Raw genomic sequence first — 21580 nt, 5'->3', positions numbered from 1 at the left:
AAGAGTCAACGAGCAGGAAAAAAATAAAACTACTATAAAATCTCATTTACTCGAGATCTCTCAGAGGATTTCAGTGTCAATGTGAAATAGAGACATATATATACAAAATAAAATAAGAGATTTGTTTTAAAAGTGAAAGTTTAAATAAAAATAAATGGAAGGAGTTGAGATTCAGACAGGGCATCCTCTTTAAAATTCTTAAGCCTCATTTAAGTATATAAATAAACACCGAATAAGTTTCATAAATTTTATTATTAAACAATTTTATTTCTAAAAAAACAAACTGAAATAGAACCCCCACCGAAATCATAAATAACACACAGTTTATATTTAATTAATTCATGGTTTATCTAAAAATAAAGTAAGGTATCGCTTTATGCTTATTTATCCTTTTTTTTTCTTTAGTTTTTGTTTTAAATTTAAACTTTAAATTAAACACTCTTTTCGCTTAACTAACAAGAATCATAATCAAGTCAAATAATTATAATTTTAGTAGAGATTACAAACTAAGTAGTTTAGTTCGTTTCCGACCAAGAAGACACACGCGAGGCTATACACATTGGGATGAGTCGACTTGGGTTCTCGGGGATGAAATATACACTTTCCATAGTCTCCATGGACTCTTTGTGACATTATTGGAACCACTTTCTTATCAAAGTTCGTATTCGACTATTGCTTTGTAACATATTCTCCGATTTCTTTCCATCCCTTCGATTTAATATTCGACTTCATCCTCCTTTACACACAAAAGCATCTCTAATGTTTTCATATTTTAAGAATTTTTAGATTATATAACTGTTTATTGGTGGCCATTGGGGATATCGATGCCTCCGCAGGCCCCCTCGCCGTCTGAAGTGCTGGAGCTGCCGTTGCAGCCATTTGAAATTCCATTCCGCGGAGAGGTGGGGAGCTTCAGGGCCTTAAGCGACTTTGTAGCTCCGGCCAAGCCACGTACAGTCTCCTCTTCGTCCGAGGAGGCGTCGGACAGCTGGCGGGGCGAAAGCCGGCAACCACGCTGGATGTATTGCGTCAATCGATCCACTGAGGCCAGAATTAGGCCAAGGAAGGGCGGAGACGGTTTCAGGGGGCGCGACAAGTACTCCGGATGGTACTGGGTGGCCACAAAGTAGGGATGACCGCTCAGCTCGATAATCTCCATGCGAGTCTTCTCCTCGTCGGTGCCCACGAAGCGCATTCCTTGTTCCTCCAATCGTGGCACGTACTTGGGATTCACCTCGTACCGGTGCCGATGCCTCTCCTCGACCGTCTTGGGATTGCCGTACATCTGCCGGATAACGCTGGGGCCATCGCTGAAAATGGTTACCCGCTTGCCCAACCGCATAGTGCCACCCAGTTGGCCCGTGTGGTGCTCCGGCATATCGATTACCAGGGCGTTTGCTGTGTTCGGATCGATTTCCGTAGTGTTGGCGTCCTTCAGGCCAAGCTTGTTCCGAGCAAATTCGATTACAGCTGCCTGGAGGCCCAAGCAGATTCCGAGAAGCGGCTTCTTGTTCTCTCGCGCCCATTGGCAGGCCCGGATCTTTCCCTCCATGCCGCGGGAGCCGAAGCCACCGGGCACCAGGATGCCATCGCTTTCGCAGAGCTTCTGCCACTCTTTGTGGTAGTTGCTGGGTTCGGTCTGCAGCGTTTCCTCCTCCAGCTGGCACGATTCAATGAAGACCAACTCCAGTTTACGGTTGGCCGCTAAAGCAGCATGCTGGAGGGCCTTAACTACGGAGGCGTACGAGTCCGTGAACTTGGTGTACTTGCCCACAATGGCGATAGTAACCACGCGACGCACTGTCTCCGTGCGACGAGCCAAGTCCCTCCACTGCTGAAGGCACCTGAAAGCGACCACAGATTAGTACCTTGAATGGACCACCTGTACCATACACACTCACTTGGTCCTCTTGCTCATGTCGATGTTGAGCTGAAGCCTTTCGTTGAGGTATTCGATGACGCCGTTCTGCTCCATCAGCAACGGGACGTGGTAAATGGAGTTCAAGTCATGGATGCAGATCACCTGGTCGGGGCCCACGTGACAGAAGTTGCTGATCTTCTCCTTAACTTCGAGGCCAATGGGTTTCTCCGATCGGCAGACAATCAAGTCGGGACTCAGGCCGCAGCCTCTCAGCTCCCGCACCGAGCTCTGGGTGGGCTTGGTCTTTGGTTCACCGGTGGCCTTGGGCAGGGGAACCAGCGACACGTGGGCCACGCAGAAGTTCTCTCGCTTCACCCGAAACTGAAACTGGCGGAAGGCCTCCACGAAAGGCATGCCCTCAATATCGCCGATAGTGCCGCCCAACTCTACGATGCACACCTGTGGCTTCGACGAGCCCTGGACAGGTGTTTGAGCCACGCGCTCCACCCAGTCCTGGATGGCGTTTGTAATGTGTGGGACAACTGTGAAAGGAATCTATGAAAATGGCTTCTAAACAGATATTTATTTTGAACTCACCCTGAACGGTCTTGCCCAAGTACTCCCCAGTGCGTTCCTTTTCGATGACCAACTTGTAAATCTTGCCGGTGGTTATATTGTTGTCCCTGTGCAGGGTGATGTCCAAGAACCGCTCGTAGTTGCCCAGATCGAGGTCCACCTCGGCGCCATCGTCCAAAACGTATACTTCACCTAAAAGATCATAAGGATTAGGATTAATCTTTACACAGTACAATGGAGTACAAGCCCTCATCCCCCAAATAATTGGAAATCGCAGATCTTTAAAGTAAATACTTTTATTTTAAAGGTATTTGTGCTTAGGCGTAAATGGCCCACTCCCAGCTTTCCTTGGAGTGGCGCTCAACTAGAAATCAATCAAGTAGCATGGCATGGACAAAACTAAGCATAATCCTTACGGTCTACTGGGCTACAGGGAGTATGTACAGTCTTCGGCTTATTCTAGAGGTATTCGAGGTGTTGCACTACTTGGACTCCTCGAGATCCTCCTTGTAGAGCTCCTTGAAGATGAGCTTTTGTATCTTGGTGCGGATGCGTAGTTTCTGGGCTGCCGTGAGCTGCTTCATGTACGGATGCAGGCTCAGCAAATAGTGGTAGTCGTCGTCTTCCGGCACCAGAGGCGTGTCCATCGTTGAGGAACCATTGAAGTTGCTATCTTCGGACAGTCGTGGTCGCTTCAGCTTTAGTGCAGGTATCAGACCATTAGCGTAGGAGTGTTGCGTGAAATTCAAGTGCTCTCCAGTGGTTGCACTTCCTCCAAAGTCCTCCCCTCTCTCCTTGGCGGCGTGATGTGCTGCTGCCAGGGTGGCCAGTGGGTGGTGCGCTTTGTTGTAGAGGGGTGGAGGTGATACCGATCTCTTGCCGCCCAATGGCGCTCCATTGGATGACACGGAGGAGGCGGATGTGGTGGTAGCCGGAGCCAAAACGGCCGTCGATCCGGCCTGTGGAACTTGAGCAGAGGTGGTGGTCACCATGGGAGGCGGCGAGCAGTGAGCAGCAGGTGGTTCCACAAGCATTTGGACTAGAGGAACCTGCGGATGCTGCTGCTGCTGCGGGGGCTTCTTGCTCAGATCCTCGGCCTCCTTATCCAACTCCAGCAGCTGAGCACGCAGCAGTCCCGCCTTCAGAAGGGCTTGCTGATGGGCTTCCTCCTGGGCCTTGAGGGCACCTGTGGCCAGGGGCGTGGTGCTCACTTGGTTGGTTTGATGGGCGGCTGGGGGTGTAGGCATCGCATCCTCCATGGTGGCTTCGCTGGCTTCTCCGTCCGCCTCTGCCTCCATGTCCTCCTCGTCGTAGTCCTCGTCACTGTCCTGCAGTCGACGTATCAAGCCGTTGGTTAGATCCGGTTCCACGACGGTCTTCTCGCAATCTTGGCTTTGTTGATTAAAGTAGAAGGACTGATCCTGCTCGTTCTTGGGTAATCGATGCCGCATGTGATCAGCTAAAGGGTTGGATTCGATATAACCAATAATCATAATTCTATATGATTAATGAAATAACTCACTTAGGAACAGCAAGGCGTAGTAGTGCAGCCACTTGGACTCGAAAGTGGCGGGATCCACTAGGAAATCACCGTTATCCGCTCGCGGTATTCTCTTGTACTCCACTCTAAAATTATCTCTCAGACCCTTCCACTTGGCCTTGAGCACGATCTCTGGGAGAGCAGGATAGCAGGAGCGGAAATGGGCAAGACAGAAACAAAAAGATGACAATAGAAGTTGAGTGGAGTCATTGTCAGTGATGCCAAGTTAGCTTTTGAGCGGTTTTAAAAATTTCAATCATTACTGGCTAATGCGAGCAACCCAGAAGACTTAAAAGGACACACCCGCTGGACCTCCCCTTACTACTCTAATTTTTTTTTCTACCATATTAATATTTAAAAATATCTATACGTGAAGTTTACGTGATAAAATTTAATGGTTGTCCCTAATGGACAGTTTTAAATAAACATTACCCTGCTATTACAAAAAAAAAAAAAAAAAAAAAAAAAAAAAAAAATTACTGGCTAATAACGGTGAAAATAATTTCATAAGCTTTTACCGTTATTTTCTCTAAACCACAATCACTTCTTTTTTTTTGGCACCACTGACAAACCTTTTTGGCCATATGCTCTACTTACTCGGTAGCTTGTGCGCCCCGCTCAGCTCGTCCCACATCTGCTCGAGAAAGGCCTTGTTGCAGTGAAAATTGCGATTCCAGATGGCCGGACGCTCCTCGATGTCGTGAATGAACTGCTCCACATTGAGCACAATGGTGGACTTTTTTGGCGCCATCTTTTCGCTCAAATGGTTTGCTTTGTCTCACTCGCGCTCGTTTAATTCACTGGCTCCCCTCCTCTGCTGTTTCACTTGTCCGTCGGCTAACGGTGAATGCCAAATGCAGCCCCACCACCGGCCACCGGAAAAGAGCGCACTGAGAGAAATGAAGAAAAGCAATTAGGCGCTGAGCTCGCCTCGACTCTAGCACCCCCCCTCCCATTCCACCCGCTCTCGCTCACCCACACCAAGTTAGTCGCGATCAATGAGCACCGCATCGTCCAGTGCTCTTTGACCACATCTCTGCAGGGGGCGCAACAAAAACAACAACCTCCAACTTAACACAATAACTTCATTAAAGATTCCTTCCTTGGGCCTAGGCCCGAAACGAGCGAGCCGAGCGACAGGAAATGCTGCTCTGCGCTGCTCGCTTTGCTCTGCTCTCCGTCTCCGAATTCTCCACCATCCCCACCTCATCCTCCTCCGGACGACACTTCCCCTCCTTGCGCGAAAAGACCGGCCGAAGGCAGGAAAGAAGCAGCGAAATCAAATTATAAACACGCCAGGCCGGGCCAGCGACAGAGACAGCGAGACAGAGACAGACGGCGACGACCAGCCAACAGTTACTCCACTCGCCTGGCCTGGCCTGGTCTGCTCTGCACTGCTCCCTCGGCCTCTTCCTGTCCACCGCCCCCCTTTTGCAATAAGCAAATACACTGAGAGAAATGTAAATATAGGTAGGTATTAATATTATTTTTTTTTTTTTAGGTCTTTCTTTTAAAAAAGTTGCTCATTTTGAGGTTCCTCAATAGTAGATATTCAATAATTCATATCGACTACCTTTTTCTCTAAGTGCATTGTCTGGCCCCAGTGCATCTGTGTGCGAGTGTGTTGGTGTGAGTGTGAGTCAGGCGCAGGCGGCGGCATTCAGTCAGTCATGCAAAAATGTTTGCCGTGCACAGAGTGCGAAATACTAAAAACGGCAGCGTGGAGTGTGGATTGCTGACTGCGGACTATGGGGACTGACTGTTGTGTGGCAGGCGGGGTGCAGTATGGCGGGAGGGCTGATGAGGTGCGGATGCGGAGGCAGGCAGAGTCACAGGCACAGGCTGTAGCACAGGCTGAAGCACAGGCCGTACACACATACTATATATTCCAGCGAGTAAAAGCAATTTCTGGCGGCAGCTACGGCAACAGAAACAGCCACAGCTATAGCTATAGCTTTGCTGCAGGCACCAGACAAGAGACCCGAGACCGGAGACCCAGCAAGCCAGACAAATAATGCGTCACGTTGCGCAGTCGTTAAATTTTCGTTTTCGTCTTTGTTGTTGTTGCTGTTGTTGGTGTTGCTGTTGTTGGTGCCGCCACTGCCGTTGTTGCCCGTTGCCGTTTTTATGGGCAAAAACTGCCGGCGACAGTGTTGTTAGGTGTGGTGAGGTGAGGGGGTGGTGGATGGAGCGCAAAGGCTGGCCCAGCTGCCGCCGAGGTGCTTGATTTTGCGAGCTTGGTAACTGGGGAGATGGGCTGGCTGGCTCCTCGGCTAGTAGCCAAGAATTTCACAAGTTTGGACCCGCCGAGGAAAGTTATGAGGCCCCTCACAGCGACACACACACACACACACACTCTGACACAAACTGGAAGCTGTTGGTTGGGAAATTGGCAGCTAAGTGGATCTGCTGGAAATTGTTTCCCAAACTTTGATTTCCTCGGCTGGCGGTGGCAGCTTATCAGTGAAGTCTAATCGAGATAAGGCGTGATGCTAAAACATTTATAGGTCAACTATGGAATAAAGGCTTTGGATTCATCCAAGCTATAGAAAAGATAACCATTTCCGGTGGTTCTTTAGCTTCAGATTACTTGGCAGGTCCTTAATTACTCAAATTCTTCCATTTCCCGTTAGCTTTAATTCTCATCTTCAAAACTCCCATCTCTAAACTTTAAACGGTTAAATTTCGCTTTCCATCAGCTTTAATCTCCCTCTCTCCCCCTCTTAATCTTTACCTATTCTTTGCTCCCCATCCCCACTCTCTCGCTTTAACTGTCATTGAAATTAGCCCAGGAACGAAGAGCAAAGGAAGAGTGCCGATAGGCTGATGACGGGGAGGGGAGGAAGGGGGAGGCAGTAAACTATATAGTTGCTGTTTTTGTTGCTCTATAAAATCAATAAAACACGCACACTCTCACACATGATGGTATGCGTGTGTTTTAATTCGCACACACACACACACACATGTACATGTGTATGCAAAATTAGCGCGCCAGGAGCCGCAACTAACGTGATGTGGGCGTTGGGCGCGTGGGTGGCGGGTAGTGGGTGGTGGGTGGCAGGGAGTTAAGTTTGCCCAGTGGGTGGTCGTATGTTACCGCCAAAGTTTATAATCGAAAAGTTGGCGCTCGGACAGCGTAGACCGTATTCTGTTTGCCCGTTTTCCGTTTTGCCGTTATTTCCCGAGGAGCGAGCGCGGCGTGCCCGAGCGACAGAAGCGAGTCGAATCCGAACTCTCGGCCGAATTGCGAATTGCGAACCAAAGGCGAACCACTGCTGATTGCAGTCAGCTTACAACTGAAATTGAAAATTCAGCAGAGCAAAGTGCGAAGCGCCGCTGTCGCTGCTGCCGCGGCGGCTGCCATTGCCGCCGATTCTGCTTTTGCTGCTTCTGCTGCTGCTGGTGCTGCTGCTGTTGCCCATTGCCGTTGACGCGCCGCCACCGCCACCGCCGAAGCACCCTCGTCCCACCCCCACCACCGCCCGCCGTCACTGCGTCAGGCTGCAGCCATCCGCCATCAACCGACAACCGAAAGCCATGAGCCAAGTGCCGGGAGGCAGAGGCAGAGGCAGAGGCGGCAGTGGCTGTGGCAGCAGTGGCAGTTTCAGGCCCAGTCACAGGTCCAAGCCCCCAAAAGCCAAGCGAGCCAGGCCAACAAAACGTGCCAGCTGAAACGACGCCAGCCAGCCCCAGCCAGCCAGCCAGCCAGCCAGCCAGCCAGCCAGCCAGCCAGCCAGCCAAGCCAACTCAGAGCCAGGCCAGCAGCAGCAGGCAGGCAAAATAATATGAAAAAAAAAGGAGAAAAAAGTACAAAAGGAAGCCAGTCCAAGGCAGTCCGAAGTCGGAATACCCTACCTCATAAGAAATTAATATTATCGTTGAGAAGATAAGAGTTCTATCTTTAAAAAATAAAAAATTAATTATTTAAAATAATATCCTATTACCAAGATAATTTATATCCTTACTTCCTCAAACACCTCTTGAATTTTAATGTCCTTCAGATAAGAAAGGGCATTGGAAGCGCACACTGAAACGCAAAAAACGCCAGCGAGGAGGCCCAGGCCCGGCTGTCGAGCCAACGAGCCATCCAGGGGAGAAGGGGTGGGGCAATAGGGGAGCAGGCAAGGCACACAGGCGCTGCGATGCGATGCGAGAGCCATCGCCAAAGCCAAAGCCACGCCACAAGCTTTTGCTTTTGCCGGCGCGACACACACACACCGACAAACACACGAAACGAGAGTGTGTGTGTGTGTGTGTGGGATGGGGATGTAGGGCAGATGGTGGGGGGGAATCGCGCACAAACGCTAAAAACGGCCGCCGCCATCGTTGAGTGCCAGCCTGCTGCTTTGCTTTTCGCTTCGCTCTGCCCCCACCCCCCCCCCCCCCCCCCCCCCCCCCGCCCACCAACCTCCCTTCCTCTTCTTCTTTCTGCTCCTGCTGCCAGCCTGCTGCTTCTGCCTACTGCATGCGTCTACTATCCAACAACAATCAAGGCGCGGAAGCGAGCAAAAAAGCATAAACCATGAAGAGCGCGCGCGGACGAGGTGGGACAGCGGAAGGTGGCAATGCGGGGGGGGTGGCGAGTGTGGGGGGGAGGCTCGTTAAAATCACGCGACAGGGGCCAGAGGCAAGGCAGTGGCGGAGCAGCGAGGAGACATCAAAAGCAGCGGGGGCGGTGCAACGTGAATCGACGTGAATTTGGCTGTGGCTCCGGCTCCGGCTACCGCTCTTCCTCTAGCTTTTCGCCGCATTTTCTTTTTCCTCCCCCGCCCCGCCCCCCTTTCTCTGGCGCCTGTCGCTCAGACACGGCAAGTGTGAGGTGGCAGCATGGAGAACTTGTAATATAACGCGATATAATAAGGGGCAAGTGCGATTGGACAGCAGCAGAAGCTACCAGCAGCAGAAGCTACCAGCAGCACCAGCTCCGAATTTCATTTCTTACAATTAACCAGGAGAATTATGCTCCTGATGCGGAATTACCGTTAGCGCAGGAAGCGCCAGGAAATTAGATCTTATTTAAGATAGAAGGCAGGTTTTTCCAACCAAACTTGGCCGCCTAATGAAACCCAGAAGGATAGGAATATCTGAGAAGGACTTTTGAGATGTCAGATTAATGAAAAAAGACAACAAAAAACCACTCAAAAAACTAACTCTTTTTAAAAACATAAGAGTAAGTCACTCAATTAACAATATCACCTTATTATCACAACTTACTCAAACAAACAAAAAAAAATCAAGAGAAAGGCTCCCTTTATCAACCCAAAAGTAAGCTCATTTTCTAACGGTCAATTAGGGATAATTCCTCGGGCCCCAATGTAATTACTTAAAGCGGTCCATAAGCTATGCTTAAAGTTATTGCAGGAGAGGAGCAAAACTTTCGGCCAGACACAAGATTGAAGCTTATGAAGCCGTAGAACGCACGCACACACGAACACGTGCGAGCCCAGCAGCAGGGCAGCAGCAGCAGCAGTAAACTGTACTGTGGTGGGTGTGCGTGTGCTGGCAAATGAGGGGGCGAAACTGGAGGGGGTGGGGTAGGCGGGTGGTCGCATAGGGGTGGGCGCTTGGGCAGGCACTCAACCTCAGACGCCAGCCAGCAGCGGCGGACACATCCTAGTGGAGAGCAGCCACGAAATGCTATTTTCCATTTAATTTTTGCACACACACGATGGGCATATGTATATGAAGACAGTGGAGCTTCGAAAGAGCGAAATAGTCAACTCGAATTGTAATTTAAAATTAATCACAAAAAAATAAATATAACTTATGTATAATCAGTAACTAAAGAACTTAAAATGGGCTTATTTTTGGAGTTATTCGAGTCTCCACTGTATATAGCAGCACACGCACAGGGCTGGGCGGGAGCGTGATAAAGGGGCAGCAGCACAAGCAGAGGCAGTGGCAACAACACCGGCATCAGCGTCGGCATCGGTATCGGCAGTGGAGGCCCAAGCATTTTGTCGTCGCGAAACGTGAGCGTAACGAATGCGCAAGCAGGAAAGCAGCAACAAAGCAAATGCAGGCCAACAGGAGGCGAAAAGCGAGGGGTCTCGATAGGGCGCGGGTGATAAGGGGGGGCGGCAGTTAATGGCGCACAGGCAAAGAGCAACAGCTGCTAACGATGTTGACGCGCCGATGACGGCCACACAACCAAATGGGCAGACAGAGACCCACACACACACACACAGAGAAAGAGAGAGAGAGACGAGGCGAATGGAGTGGGGGGAGCAGAGGGGCCAGCTCTGAGGCTGGCTCTTTTATGGCTAAAAACGCTAATGTGGTGAGGTGTAGAGGTGGGGGGGCATGACGGAGCACAAAACACGCAAAAGCCTCGGAAGAATAAGCAAAAGCCAGCGGCAGATGACGAGCAGCAAGACCCAGGCAGAGGCAAACAACAACAACAACAATAAAGCACTCAAAGCTAGAAGAAGAGACACCCTCAAAGAAAGAACGCAGCGGCAGTGGCATCGGCCAATATGGCCGCCCATGGCATTTTCCCCTCCCCACCCTATGCTCACTCCACCACGTCCCTTTTATCGCACGGACTCTCGTACTCCCACTCGCGCTCACACTCACACCACAGCGAAATTAACGCAAAACAAATGAAGCACACGCATGTGCCGCAGCTGGCGGCGACGCCATCGCCGGCTGCGACGTCGGCAGAGAGACCCAACCTCATCGCCCGCCGGGCACAACAACACAATAAATGAGCAGAAATACAGAAATGCATTCTGTGCAATTCGACCCCCAAAAACGAAGCTGAGGCTGGGCGAAAAATGCAAATGACAGGCGGCAGACAGAAGTCCCCTGATAGCTGGAGAGGTGGACAGTGGGTGGTGTGTGTGCGAGCTGGTCGGTGGGCAGTTGCCAATTTCCAGAGGCCATATCTACACTACAAAATGTCAAACTATTACCTATCATCTAAGAAATTCTTAAAAGTGTGTATTCAAAAGAAATGACTAATTTAATATAAAAACAATTTTTATTTGTTTTTTTTTTTAAGTAACCAAAACACGTGTAGAGCGTCCCTGCTGCAATCATGGCAGTTCAACGCTGCGTCACATACAAATATACGCACTGTGCAACGCCCGCACCCTCAAATTGGCTCACCTATACAAGTGCAGGCTGTGTAATTGCATTGGCACGTTGCATAAATAAGTTTGTGCTTCGTTGGCGCCCATTTGGTTGCCATTTCGGTGGAGGAAGTTCTTTTGGCCGAAAAAGGGGGTTGGGCTGGGAAGAGTTACGAGGGGGTCGAGGTGAGCACATGGGAGAGGAAATAACTGAGCCTATGAAGCAAGAGAGCTACAGATAACACTCAATGCATAATCAAAATCACTCTCAGTTAATAATTTTTTGACCAAGAGCTTCAGTTTTAATTGAATATCCATTGATTTCGGATCGGTCGCGGATCTTCAATCGTTATTTTTAATCCGCACGTAAATGGATTTCATTTCCTTCAATAAAACAAACACATGCAACCTCCGACAATAAAAACCAAAACAAACAGAAGGAAAGCAAGAAAAAAAAAAGGGAAAAGGGAAAGAGCAAAGCAAGAGCAACGGAAAATAAAAAACTTTCATTTTCAATGTCAAGCAACTGCAACAAAAACAATAATCCACCGGCTGAGGGCGGCTTTTTACAATGAGAGAGAGTCAAAACAGAGAGCACAACTGGGAGAGAGACTGGTGCCTAAAAGAGATAACGTTTTCGTCAAAATGTTAACACGGTTATTAAGTGTAGTGAGCTTTAATAATCTAACGATTTTATTAACTGCGTTTTTTATTTGTTTACAAACACGAGCCTTCGTATTAAGTTCAGAGAGTTAAGTAACACGTGCTAATACTTGTTGTTTTCATTTTGTTTTGAGAGAGGCGATAGATTAAAACAGCTGACAGTCTGCTGTGTACTCTGTTTATCTCTTTCACACTCCCACGTTTCGTCTAACACGCCACTTTTGCTTTATTTTACAGTTTAATAATTTACAATGGTATGTATATAGTTTTGATTTATAAATAATACTTGTTTATGTTGTTGGCATTACCATAATACTGGTTTTGCTTTCGGCTTTCTGCGAGTATTAATGATGTGGGCTTTTGGCGCGAAAGCACTTTCACCTCATGGCAACAGAGTTTAACTCTCCCACTACCCATCTCTCTTTCTCACGCCTCGTGGCGCGTGACCTTTGACAACAACAACAACACATCTACATTACAACAATCTTGCAACGTTAAATGCAAGTACCTGCAGATTCCGATACATACAAACACAAACACGCACACACACATACAACTTGTCTCCGTGTATCACATTGAAAATTTGCCAAAAAATTCTTTTCCTGCTGTCTTAAGCGCTATACTATACTATACGCCAATATATAATATTAAAACAAATTATAGAACTCACCGTGCTCATATGGCGAGAAGGTTCCAGCATCAATATTGATGTAGGGATCGATTTTGATCGAGGTGACATCCAGGCCGCAGGATTTGAGCAGCGTTCCGAACGAGGATGCTATCACGCCTTTTCCCACGCCGCTGATGACGCCGCCAGTAACCAGGATGTATTTCATTTTTATCTCGATTCGCAACACTCGGATTACTGATTATCGATTTACCCGGGATATCTCGCGGGAGTCACTCAATTTACAGTGATTGCCGAGAGACAATTGCGCCGTTTATTTGTCTTCAATTGCACGTGGTGCCTCAAAAAGTTGATTTATTTTATACGTATCTGCGATTTGAGGGAGCCGGCTGTATGACCACCCAACGTTAGACGCGGAATACCCGTGTGTGTGTTGGTAAACGACGGCGGTCGAATTCCAGTGCACTACGATGGCGCGAAAAATATTTAAATCGCGGCGGTATCGAATGTCAAATGAAAATAAACCAATATGTGGGTTAGGGGGTTTAGGTTTATAAACAGATACTCGATTTAAGGATAAACATTTGAGGTTTCTTTATAAAAATTATGTGAAAATAGTTTTAGTACATTTACATGCAAAATATTCTAAAATACTTAACTTATTTTAACTTTTTCTTTTTAGATTTAAATTTACAATTAAAAATACAATATTAACTTGTGTTATAAGGGTTTTTTTTCTGAAAACTAAGCTAAATTATAAACCTCATGCATTCCCCAGAAATACATATAAAGCTATGTATGTAGGTACACACGATGCAGATAATTTGCAGCAAGTTGATTGCTGCAACCAAATTCGCTTTGCAGCAATATTTTTTGCTTGTCGTCTGCATACATTTTTGTACCGCTATCTCTATTGCGTCATGCGCTTGCTTGTTTGCATGCGCTTTTCTTGCAATATCCTTTCAATCGCATTATTGCAGCAAGCAATGCAACATGTGGGATCGCGAGAACACGATTAAATTAATTGAATTATATGAGAATCATTCCGTTTTATGGAATGTCTCTTCACAAGATTATAAAAACAAGCATAAGAAGAAAAATGCTTTTTGCGAAATTGCTGAAAAGTTATGCAAAAAGGATGACGAAATAAAAACAAAAATTCATAATTTGCGTACTCAATTTTTGCAAGAGGTGCGCAGGGTGCAACAAAAGAAGAGTGGCCACGGTACATCGGACAACTATACCAGCCAATGGGAGTTTTTCAATGCGCTCAAATTTATAAAAAATGACTACGGAAAAAATTATAAAATTCAAAATTTGGTAAGTAGTACAATTTATTGAACATATCGTAGTAATAACTTATTTTATATATGTATGTTTGTATTGCCATGACACTTCACCATCGTGCGAAACAAAACAATTTTTTAATTCTTCCCGTATATCTTTCGCTTGAGTAGAGTTTTGCGTACTTCTTTGAATCGGTATGCAGTTTCCTTCTAACGTCAGATCTTTACGCCAAGTTCCTGGTACTACTTCCCCATCAACGTCATTATCGAATGTTCCATTCGGAGCATATTTTTGGTTTGACTCTTTCTTGGTTATCTTGGTCAATGAGAATGCATCATCCGCTACAAGTACATAGGGCACCTTTAAATCTCGACCTGCAAGTGGCTGCTCCTCAGGAACATTGTTCATTTTGTAACGCATATGATAGGCTACATGCCTTAAAAATTCCTCCATCAGAAATTCTTCCTTTGCCTCATTTGCATCGAAATAAATTATTTTATAGTTTGCATCTGCTAACACCATTAGCACAACGCAATGCGTGCCATTATAGCCGAAGTAGGTACTTCAACTGTTAGACGGAGCCTTCATATTTATATGTTTTCCGTCTAATGCACCGATACAATGAGAAAAATTCCAAATACTTTCAAAATCGGATGAAATTTTAAGCTACTCGTTTGTAGAATGTTTCTCCCCAACCTAAGAAAATTCAAATAAATTTTTTAATATTTCGTAACATTTTCATATCACTTCGTAACTTTTTCATATATGTACATATATTTAGGATCTAAGTGACAACGCACCATGTTCGCCTCTTTTTTCGATATCTGATGACATACCAAGGACATCCAAAGGCAAAAAAAGAAAGCGGGACGAGCTCGAATTTAAGGACAAAGATCTGCTTATTCAAAAGGCCAGTGCTTTACTTGATAAGGCAGATGATCATCAAGTATTCGGTGATTTCGTGGCATCTGAGCTAAGAATTTTAAAATCACAGCAAAGTAGAGTTCGGCTTCGCAGGAGAATTCAAAGAGCTATTTTGGAAGTAGCTGAAACTGATACCCAAGACACGTTTACTTCTTCTACCGTGTACTCGTCTACCAATTCTCCAGTTTTTGCCTTTTCAGATGGTAAAATGGAAAATGCATATTTAATTTACATACTTTAAGATATTCCCTTTTCAGGCATTCATATACAGCTTGACAAGTCTCCGGCAATGAGCGTCACTTGCAAGCACTGCAAACAAAAAATAAAAATCCGTGTAGACATTAACGCAATCAAAACAAAAATTGATTGAAGCAAGAAACCTTGCTTTAAAATTAAAATAATTTTTCTTAAAAAAAATAAATAATTTCATTTGTTCAGCGTGCAAAGCATTAATAGTTCCATGTTTATTCAACTTTAGGCATAAGTATAAAATTCTAGAAAAATCTGCAACTCCGTAAATGCGTGTCAGGCGTAGGAATCTCATTGGTGACCACGTTACTTGGTGGCCTCCTGCTGCTCGAAGAGGGGATACTTCTGTGTCACCTGCTCCCAAGAGGTTCGCGCCGTGGACAAGTCCTTGACCACGCCCACAACCTCCTCAAGACCCACGCGCACCTGTTTCATTGTGTTGCGATCCCTCAGGGTGACTGTGTGGGGTTCCTTCAGGGTGTCAAAGTCAACAGTGATGCCATAGGGAATGGCAATCTCGTCCGTGCGGGCATACCGCCTGCCAATGGAGCCGCTGGAGTCGTCCACCTTGTGAGAGAGCTCCGCCTTGGTCAGCGCCGAGGAAAGCTTCTGGGTGTAGGGCTGGAAGTCAGCGTTATTGGACAGCGGGAGGATGGAGCACTTGATGGGCGCCACCAGCGAGGGCAGGGTGAAGTAGCAGCGCTGCTCGTCGCCATCGCGGCACTGGAAGCTGTGCTCCAGCAACGCGTACATAATGCGACCAATGCCAAACGAAGGTTCCACCACGCTGGGGATGAACTCCTCCACGTGAACCGTCTTCGAGGAGTGCTTCACGCTGATGGTGTCCTTACCCAGCTCGTGGGTCTGGCCGTCGGTCAGGGTCAGCTTGTACAATCCATCTCCAGCCAGTTGCTGCTCCACTTTGCCGATTTCCTCCAGGGAAAGCTTAGCCAGAGCGTCGGTAATGTTCTTCGCCTCCTTTTTGAAAGTTTTTCCCAAGGCTTGTTTGTTGGGCACGATTTCGCTGACCTCCACTGTCTTGGGAGCTGGCAGCCGCTTCTCCGCCACCAAACGAACACCGGTGGCCGCCGTGTGCTGGCCCAGATCGTAGGCACTGCGGTCGGCACAACCCACGCACTCCACCCAACCGTAGGAGGTGAGGATCTCGGCATCCCAGCAATCACAGGCGTAGTGGGCCATCTCGTTGGACATGTGCTGACGGAATCGCAGGCACTCCGACTTGATGCCAATGGCAAGCAGGAACTGCTGGATGCGGGCCATGTAGTAGCCGAGAGTTTCGTTGGCCACCAGTTTGGTGGCGACAGCTTCGCCGATTTCCACCTGAGAGGCAGACTTTCCGTCCATCTGGTTGCAGGCGGAATACAGGGTCATCTTTTCGGATTTAATGTTGCCAAACTTGGGGTGATCCTTATGCACGGGATCGCAGAAGTGCTCGATCTCCGCCATGGTGAACTCACGCACGCGAATCAGGCCAGATCTTGGAGAGATTTCATTTCGGAAAGAATTTCCGATTTGGGCAACGGCGAACGGCAGCTTGCCCTGGTTGAACTCCAACAGTCTCTTGAAGTTCACAAAGATACCCTGAGCCGTTTCCGGTCGCAGGAATCCCTTGACCAGGCCAGTGGGTCCAATTTGCGTCGCAAACATCAGGTTGAACTCGATTGGCTCGGTCAAGTCGTTGCCGGTCAGAGGCGACTTGATGTTGTACTTGGCCAGGACATCGGCCAGCTCCTGCTTGTTGAGGCCGTCAAGCTTGATGATGATATCCTCGCACTCGGCTTGCAAGGCGGGCGTGGCCTCCTTGGCCTTCGACAGCTTCTCCAGCGCCTGCTTGATGAGATGATCCAGACGGAAGCACTCGCCGGTTTTCACATCCTTAACCATCAAGTCAGCGAAGCGCTCCACATGTCCAGAGGCCTTCAAAACGGGTTCCGGCGTCAAAATTGAGCAGTCCACCTCCAGCATTTGCTCCTCGAGAGCGAAGTACTGTCGCCACAGGGCCAGGATGTTGGATTTCAGGGCGCAGCCCATCGGACCAAAGTCGTACTGACCGGTGATGCCGCCGTAAATGGCGAAGCTCTGGTCGTAGAAGAATCGACGCTTCAGAAGGTCCTCCATCTTTGCGCGATCGAAGCTGACCACACTGGGGGTCAGGGCGAGCTCCTTTTCCTCCAAAACCTTCTTCCGGGCCTTCAGCTCAGCCACGGCCTTTTTTACGTCAAGCTCGGGTGCTCCCTTGGCCTTAAGGTCCCTCACCAAGTTTCCTTGCTCCTGGACTCGCTCCCGCAGAGGAGCCAGCTGAGCTTCGATCTCGGGATTCGACATTATGAACTCGGCAGCGGCGGATCTCAAGTTAACCTTTCGCTTTTGCTTCTTGGTGCCCCAGGTGACTGGCGAACCTTGAGGTTGAGTGGGTGGTGATGCGGCTGCAGCGGCGGTTGCTTGTGAGGTGGTGCTGAGAAACACTTTCGCGTGTGCTTTGCTGGCAATGTGACTGCTCCACGTTGTGCGGGGAATTTGAGATCTCAGAGATCCGGTGGCGCTGCGCAGGTAGGGTAGCGCTTTCAACAGCTGTAATGACATAAAGATGGCTTTATTTGGCCGGCTAGCACTGCGAATTTATGTAATAAACCGTCCAATTGGTTTCTGTTGAAATACCTTCACTTGCGGCTGCAACTTTGTTGGTGGATGAGTGTTTGTCTGCCGGCATGCAACACTGCATTGGAAGACGTTTTATAGCACTTTCTTTACAATGGCGTTATCGATAGTTATCAACAATAGAACCTACGCACTCGATAGTGCCATCTCTATATTGTTTTAATTATGTAGGCGCAGCACTGCATCGCTGTTTGCTCACGAGTTTTAAGTATAATTTGCTCAATTTTTTAATTTAGTTAAGCTAATCTCAAGTGCGGACCTCTAATTGCTCAATCGCGTACTGCACTAACAACGGCAAAGCGCAGTTAAACTAGAAAACAAGGCTGTTTTTGTTTCCATATTTTGTGAGGACGCGGCGCTGCACTGAAAGTGACGCTATGCGACCGCATTTTTGAGCGACAAACGAAAAGGTGTGCTCCTCTCTCTCACCTGAGCAACTAATACGGTTGTTTTGGCCAATTTGCCGAAATTTTCTAATTGATTTTGTTTACCCATTCACAGGCATTGCCGCATATAACGGGCCTGGTTTGTTTTTACGACGTTGCAAAGTCACAACAACAACAACAAAAACAACAAGAAGACTGGGTACAAAGACGGCCAGCAATCACAAAGGTGTCTTTAGGTGAGTTAAGAGTTGTTTTTGTTTTACAGTTTTATGTTCTTGACCTGTTTTTGTTGTTTTTACTGTTTTGTATCGTGTGTGGGTTTTAATTTTAATCGATCTTTGTTAATTATTCAAAATAATTCATTTGTTGGCAATAGGAATTACACAAAACAAAAAATATGTATTAAGATTTAAGTATTTAATACTTGATTTTAAGATTTGTTTCTTTTTTAAATTTTTATATATTTTTTTAAACTTGAAATATAAGTAGTTTGCTTCCTCTCATAAGTTCATTGTTCTGTCCAAGTGTGGTCGGTGCTATTTACATCATTAGCATGAAACAGTGGCGGTTCTTTAATTAGAAACCAACCCCCACAGTGAATGCTGAAGGAAAACCAGTTTGGTTCCTCTCAGCGAGCATCCACTGTAACAGCACTCCATCCAACGACTTTTGCACGTTTGATATTAAGTCATCGCCGGCTTTGAAGGCCAAGTCGGTCAACTAGACTGTACAAAAACAGAAAAAAAAGTTATAAGAAACATATGAAACACAAACAAAAACACCTCATCGAACTACTCTATGTTTGGGTTAATGTTCTGGCCATTTTTTCGGAGTGGGTTTGCTTCAAGGTATACAGTGGTTGTGGTGCGTGATAAAACGGGAAAACTCTAAAACAAATAAAAACTAAGTCTGTACATAAAAACAAAAAATTCAACAAGAAGGCAAATGAATCTAACCGACTAGTGCACGTCTGTTAATCCAAAATGCTAACTCTGAACTAAACAAGAAATGTTTTTGGGAATTCACAGCTCTGATTAAGCTCTTTTATTTAAAAATATTAAACTTTACTAAACTAAAATCAAAAGCTATCAGAGCTTGCGAGTTCCCTTAACATTATTATATGAAATATTAAAAAATAAAAACAAGCTTAGGAGACGACTGATCAAAGACTGCCTTGTCTTTTCTAGGATTCTCACGATAATAATCGAATAACCCGCACCACCAATCAACCCACCAACGAAGCCGAAGTACCCAACCAACCACTGGCGATGCAATTGAAAGCGCCCAAGAGCAGAAATATGGCCAGTCTTAAAGATGAGGAACAGGCGGCGACCACTAGCAACTCCACTACCATCACAAACAACAACCATTTGAATAATTTAAACAACAACCATAGCAGCAGCAACCATAACAACAACAACAACAACAATGAGGATGATCCAAAAGTCAAGAAGGAGAATCTGGAGGCCAGGAAACAGGCACTGGAGCAGCGTCTGAGCGAGAAGAGCTGGCTGCTGCAGCAAATCCAGAAGCAGGAGACGGCCATTATAAATGGCAACTACGAGCACATGTCCATCAATGAGTTCTTCGCTCAGTTGGCCCAGCAGTACAAGCACGAACAGCAGCTGCAGTCCCTGGCGAGGGAAAATAGCTCCATTCTGAGGAGGAAACAGAGCACCACCAGCCGGGAGAGCAGGGAAAGTCAGATGACCAACAACAACAACAACAATCGGCAATCGGAAACGCTGTCGAATCGGAGTTCGGAGTACGACAACTACCAGCCAGCGCCATCGGCTGGAGCGGGCGATATGCTGGTTATAGGCGTGGCCCAGCAGATGGCCCAACAGCAGCCGCCCCTGGTGAAGAGCGCCCTGAAGAAGCGACCCACACCCACGCCCAGTCAAATGCAATTTATGCGCCAGCAACACCAGCAACACCAGCAGCAGCAGCAGCAGTCTCATCTCATGATGAACATGAACTACCAGAGATCGCAGCCGGATGTAATATCCATGTACTCGGCAAACTCCTCCAACGTGGCCACCCTGCGGCAACCGCCACAAGTGGCCCCCCAACAGCAGCTGATCACGGTCCAGTGCGACAAATACTATCTATCGCCCACGCATCAGAGCTACAACGAGGGCGGGTTCATTACATCCAGTCAGAATATCAAGAAGTATGTCTCGCCGCTGGCTTCGCCCAGCAATCTCAGCTACGAACAGCAGCAGAGGAACCCCATGCATCATCAAAGGCAACTTGATGCTATATCCCTGGCCCCCAGCTACGTTTCTGTGGACATGGAAGCTGCCCAACAGCAGTACCGCTGGCGCTCCCAATCCCACATAGCCCCCCTCACGCCTCCGCAGCTGGGAATCATAGATGCCAAGTCACACTCCAGCGATATGCTGGCTGCCAGTCGCTATGCCCCTCATGATGAGATCTCTCTGTCCTCCTCCTCCACCACCATCGAGAAGAAGGCCAAGCCCAAGCAGTGGCTGGAGTCCTCGTTGGATGGGCCGGCGGTGATAAGGCAAATGGACTCCCAGCCGCACAGTCCAGCTGGCAGCAACAGCAGTAGCGGCAACCAGGCAGGTGCCATGGCCTCCGGCAAACCCAGGGCCAAGCTCTCCTCCCAATCCATGTCGGTGTCCGGCAGGCACTACTCCATGTCCAATCAGCGCTCTGCCCAGAACTATCCCAGTGCCAGTTACGCGGTGAACACAAGTTCCAAAGCCGTACTGAGCCAGTCCACCTCTTATCTGAATGCCATGGAGCAGACGATGGGCATATCGGCGTCATATCCACTGGAACCCCTGGACATACCACCATTTAGGAACCTACCACCGAAACCGAGTCAGATGCAACAGCCGACGCCGCCGCCCAGACCTCCGCCCGCAACTCAGAGCCAGAACCAGAGTTCAAACCTGAATCTGAGCCAGATAGGAGGTGGGATGTCGCATGGGGCTAATGCCGTGCAAATTGCTCTGGTGTCGCCACCTCTGACTGTGGCCACCGCCAGCTTATCGCCAGATATTCGCATCGAGTCGCCGAAGAACATGACCGTGGTGCAGCAGGCCACCTTCCAGCCGTACAAGGAGGTGACCAAGCCCTTCGAGATGTCCGACTTCTACAAGTATTCCACCAAGTTCAAGCAGAAGGAGGGCGGCAACCCCAACTGACCTATAAGGCGGCGCGGGAACTAACAAACCTTCAACCGTTTCATGTGATTAACTAAAATATCTTTGTAGACTACAAGACTTTGTAGAAGCTACAAAACAAAAACTTTACAAATATCTTTTAACGAATTAGAGACTTAAGATTTAACTAAATTTTTGACACAGAAATGCTCATTGAAAATATTGCCAAAATTTGTATGACTTTTGACCATTTGTACATTGAAACTTTTTAACTTTTATAATTAATTTTATAATTTAATGGAAGAACGAATCAGGACAATACTATTCCAAAACGGGAATACAAAATCGCCTTATGGCAGGATGCCTACAAAGTATGGAAATACTTTATAAATCTAAAGCATTTACATAAAATAACTAACCATAGACAAGCCACAAAACTGACTAGCAATTGTTACAGAGTGTATAAGCTATGATATTTACACTAATCTAAGGATATTTTTATACAATTATACAGATACTTTTGTATGCGAGTGGAGACTAATTATTGACAAGCAATAACAACTACAAATAAATATTAATT

At 47.3% G+C, this 21580-nt stretch overlaps 3 protein-coding genes and 1 long non-coding RNA gene across 6 annotated transcripts; 2 read left to right on the top strand and 2 right to left on the bottom strand.

Moving 5' to 3' along the window:
• Nucleotides 1–233: 233 nt before the first annotated feature.
• LOC108132693 (CTP synthase) lies at nt 234–12753 on the bottom strand. Of its 2 annotated transcripts, none has more exons than XM_017252202.3 (4): nt 12384–12753; nt 2459–2629; nt 1902–2403; nt 234–1844 (listed from the first exon to the last, which is right to left on the bottom strand). In XM_017252202.3, exons 1-4 carry the CDS (start codon nt 12547–12549, stop codon nt 800–802), a joined length of 1884 nt encoding a protein of 627 aa, XP_017107691.1. In that variant the 5' UTR covers nt 12550–12753; the 3' UTR covers nt 234–799. The 2 variants fall into 2 exon arrangements, with proteins under 2 accessions (XP_017107691.1, XP_017107692.2); XM_017252203.3 differs by lacking the exons at nt 234–1844; nt 1902–2403; nt 2459–2629; nt 12384–12753 and adding exons at nt 2718–3896; nt 3960–4109; nt 4575–4867; nt 7075–7272.
• Nucleotides 12754–13315: 562 nt separating this feature from the next.
• Nucleotides 13316–14923, top strand: LOC138926376 (uncharacterized). Its single transcript, XR_011442863.1, has 3 exons — nt 13316–13661; nt 14410–14755; nt 14810–14923. It is a non-coding gene; the product is annotated as an uncharacterized lncRNA (long non-coding RNA).
• A 59-nt stretch (nt 14924–14982) lies between these two features.
• On the bottom strand, nt 14983–17567 carry GlyRS (glycine--tRNA ligase). Of its 2 annotated transcripts, none has more exons than XM_017252088.3 (2): nt 17481–17567; nt 14983–17393 (listed from the first exon to the last, which is right to left on the bottom strand). In XM_017252088.3, exon 2 carries the CDS (start codon nt 17145–17147, stop codon nt 15108–15110), a length of 2040 nt encoding a protein of 679 aa, XP_017107577.2. In that variant the 5' UTR covers nt 17148–17393; nt 17481–17567; the 3' UTR covers nt 14983–15107. The 2 variants fall into 2 exon arrangements, with proteins under 2 accessions (XP_017107577.2, XP_070135995.1); XM_070279894.1 differs by having other exon boundaries at nt 14983–17413; nt 17481–17509.
• A 56-nt stretch (nt 17568–17623) lies between these two features.
• Nucleotides 17624–21575, top strand: sstn (stepping stone). The gene is made up of 3 exons (XM_017252089.3): nt 17624–17890; nt 17982–18102; nt 19054–21575. Exon 3 carries the CDS (start codon nt 19135–19137, stop codon nt 21040–21042), a length of 1908 nt encoding a protein of 635 aa, XP_017107578.2. The 5' UTR covers nt 17624–17890; nt 17982–18102; nt 19054–19134; the 3' UTR covers nt 21043–21575.
• Nucleotides 21576–21580: the final 5 nt, after the last annotated feature.

This window comes from Drosophila bipectinata, chromosome 3L, assembly GCF_030179905.1.
Source record: "Drosophila bipectinata strain 14024-0381.07 chromosome 3L, DbipHiC1v2, whole genome shotgun sequence".
Classification (NCBI taxonomy): domain Eukaryota; kingdom Metazoa; phylum Arthropoda; class Insecta; order Diptera; family Drosophilidae; genus Drosophila; species Drosophila bipectinata.
The sequence above is the reverse complement of the archived record's forward strand: the minus strand, read 5'-3'. Positions and strand labels throughout refer to the sequence as shown.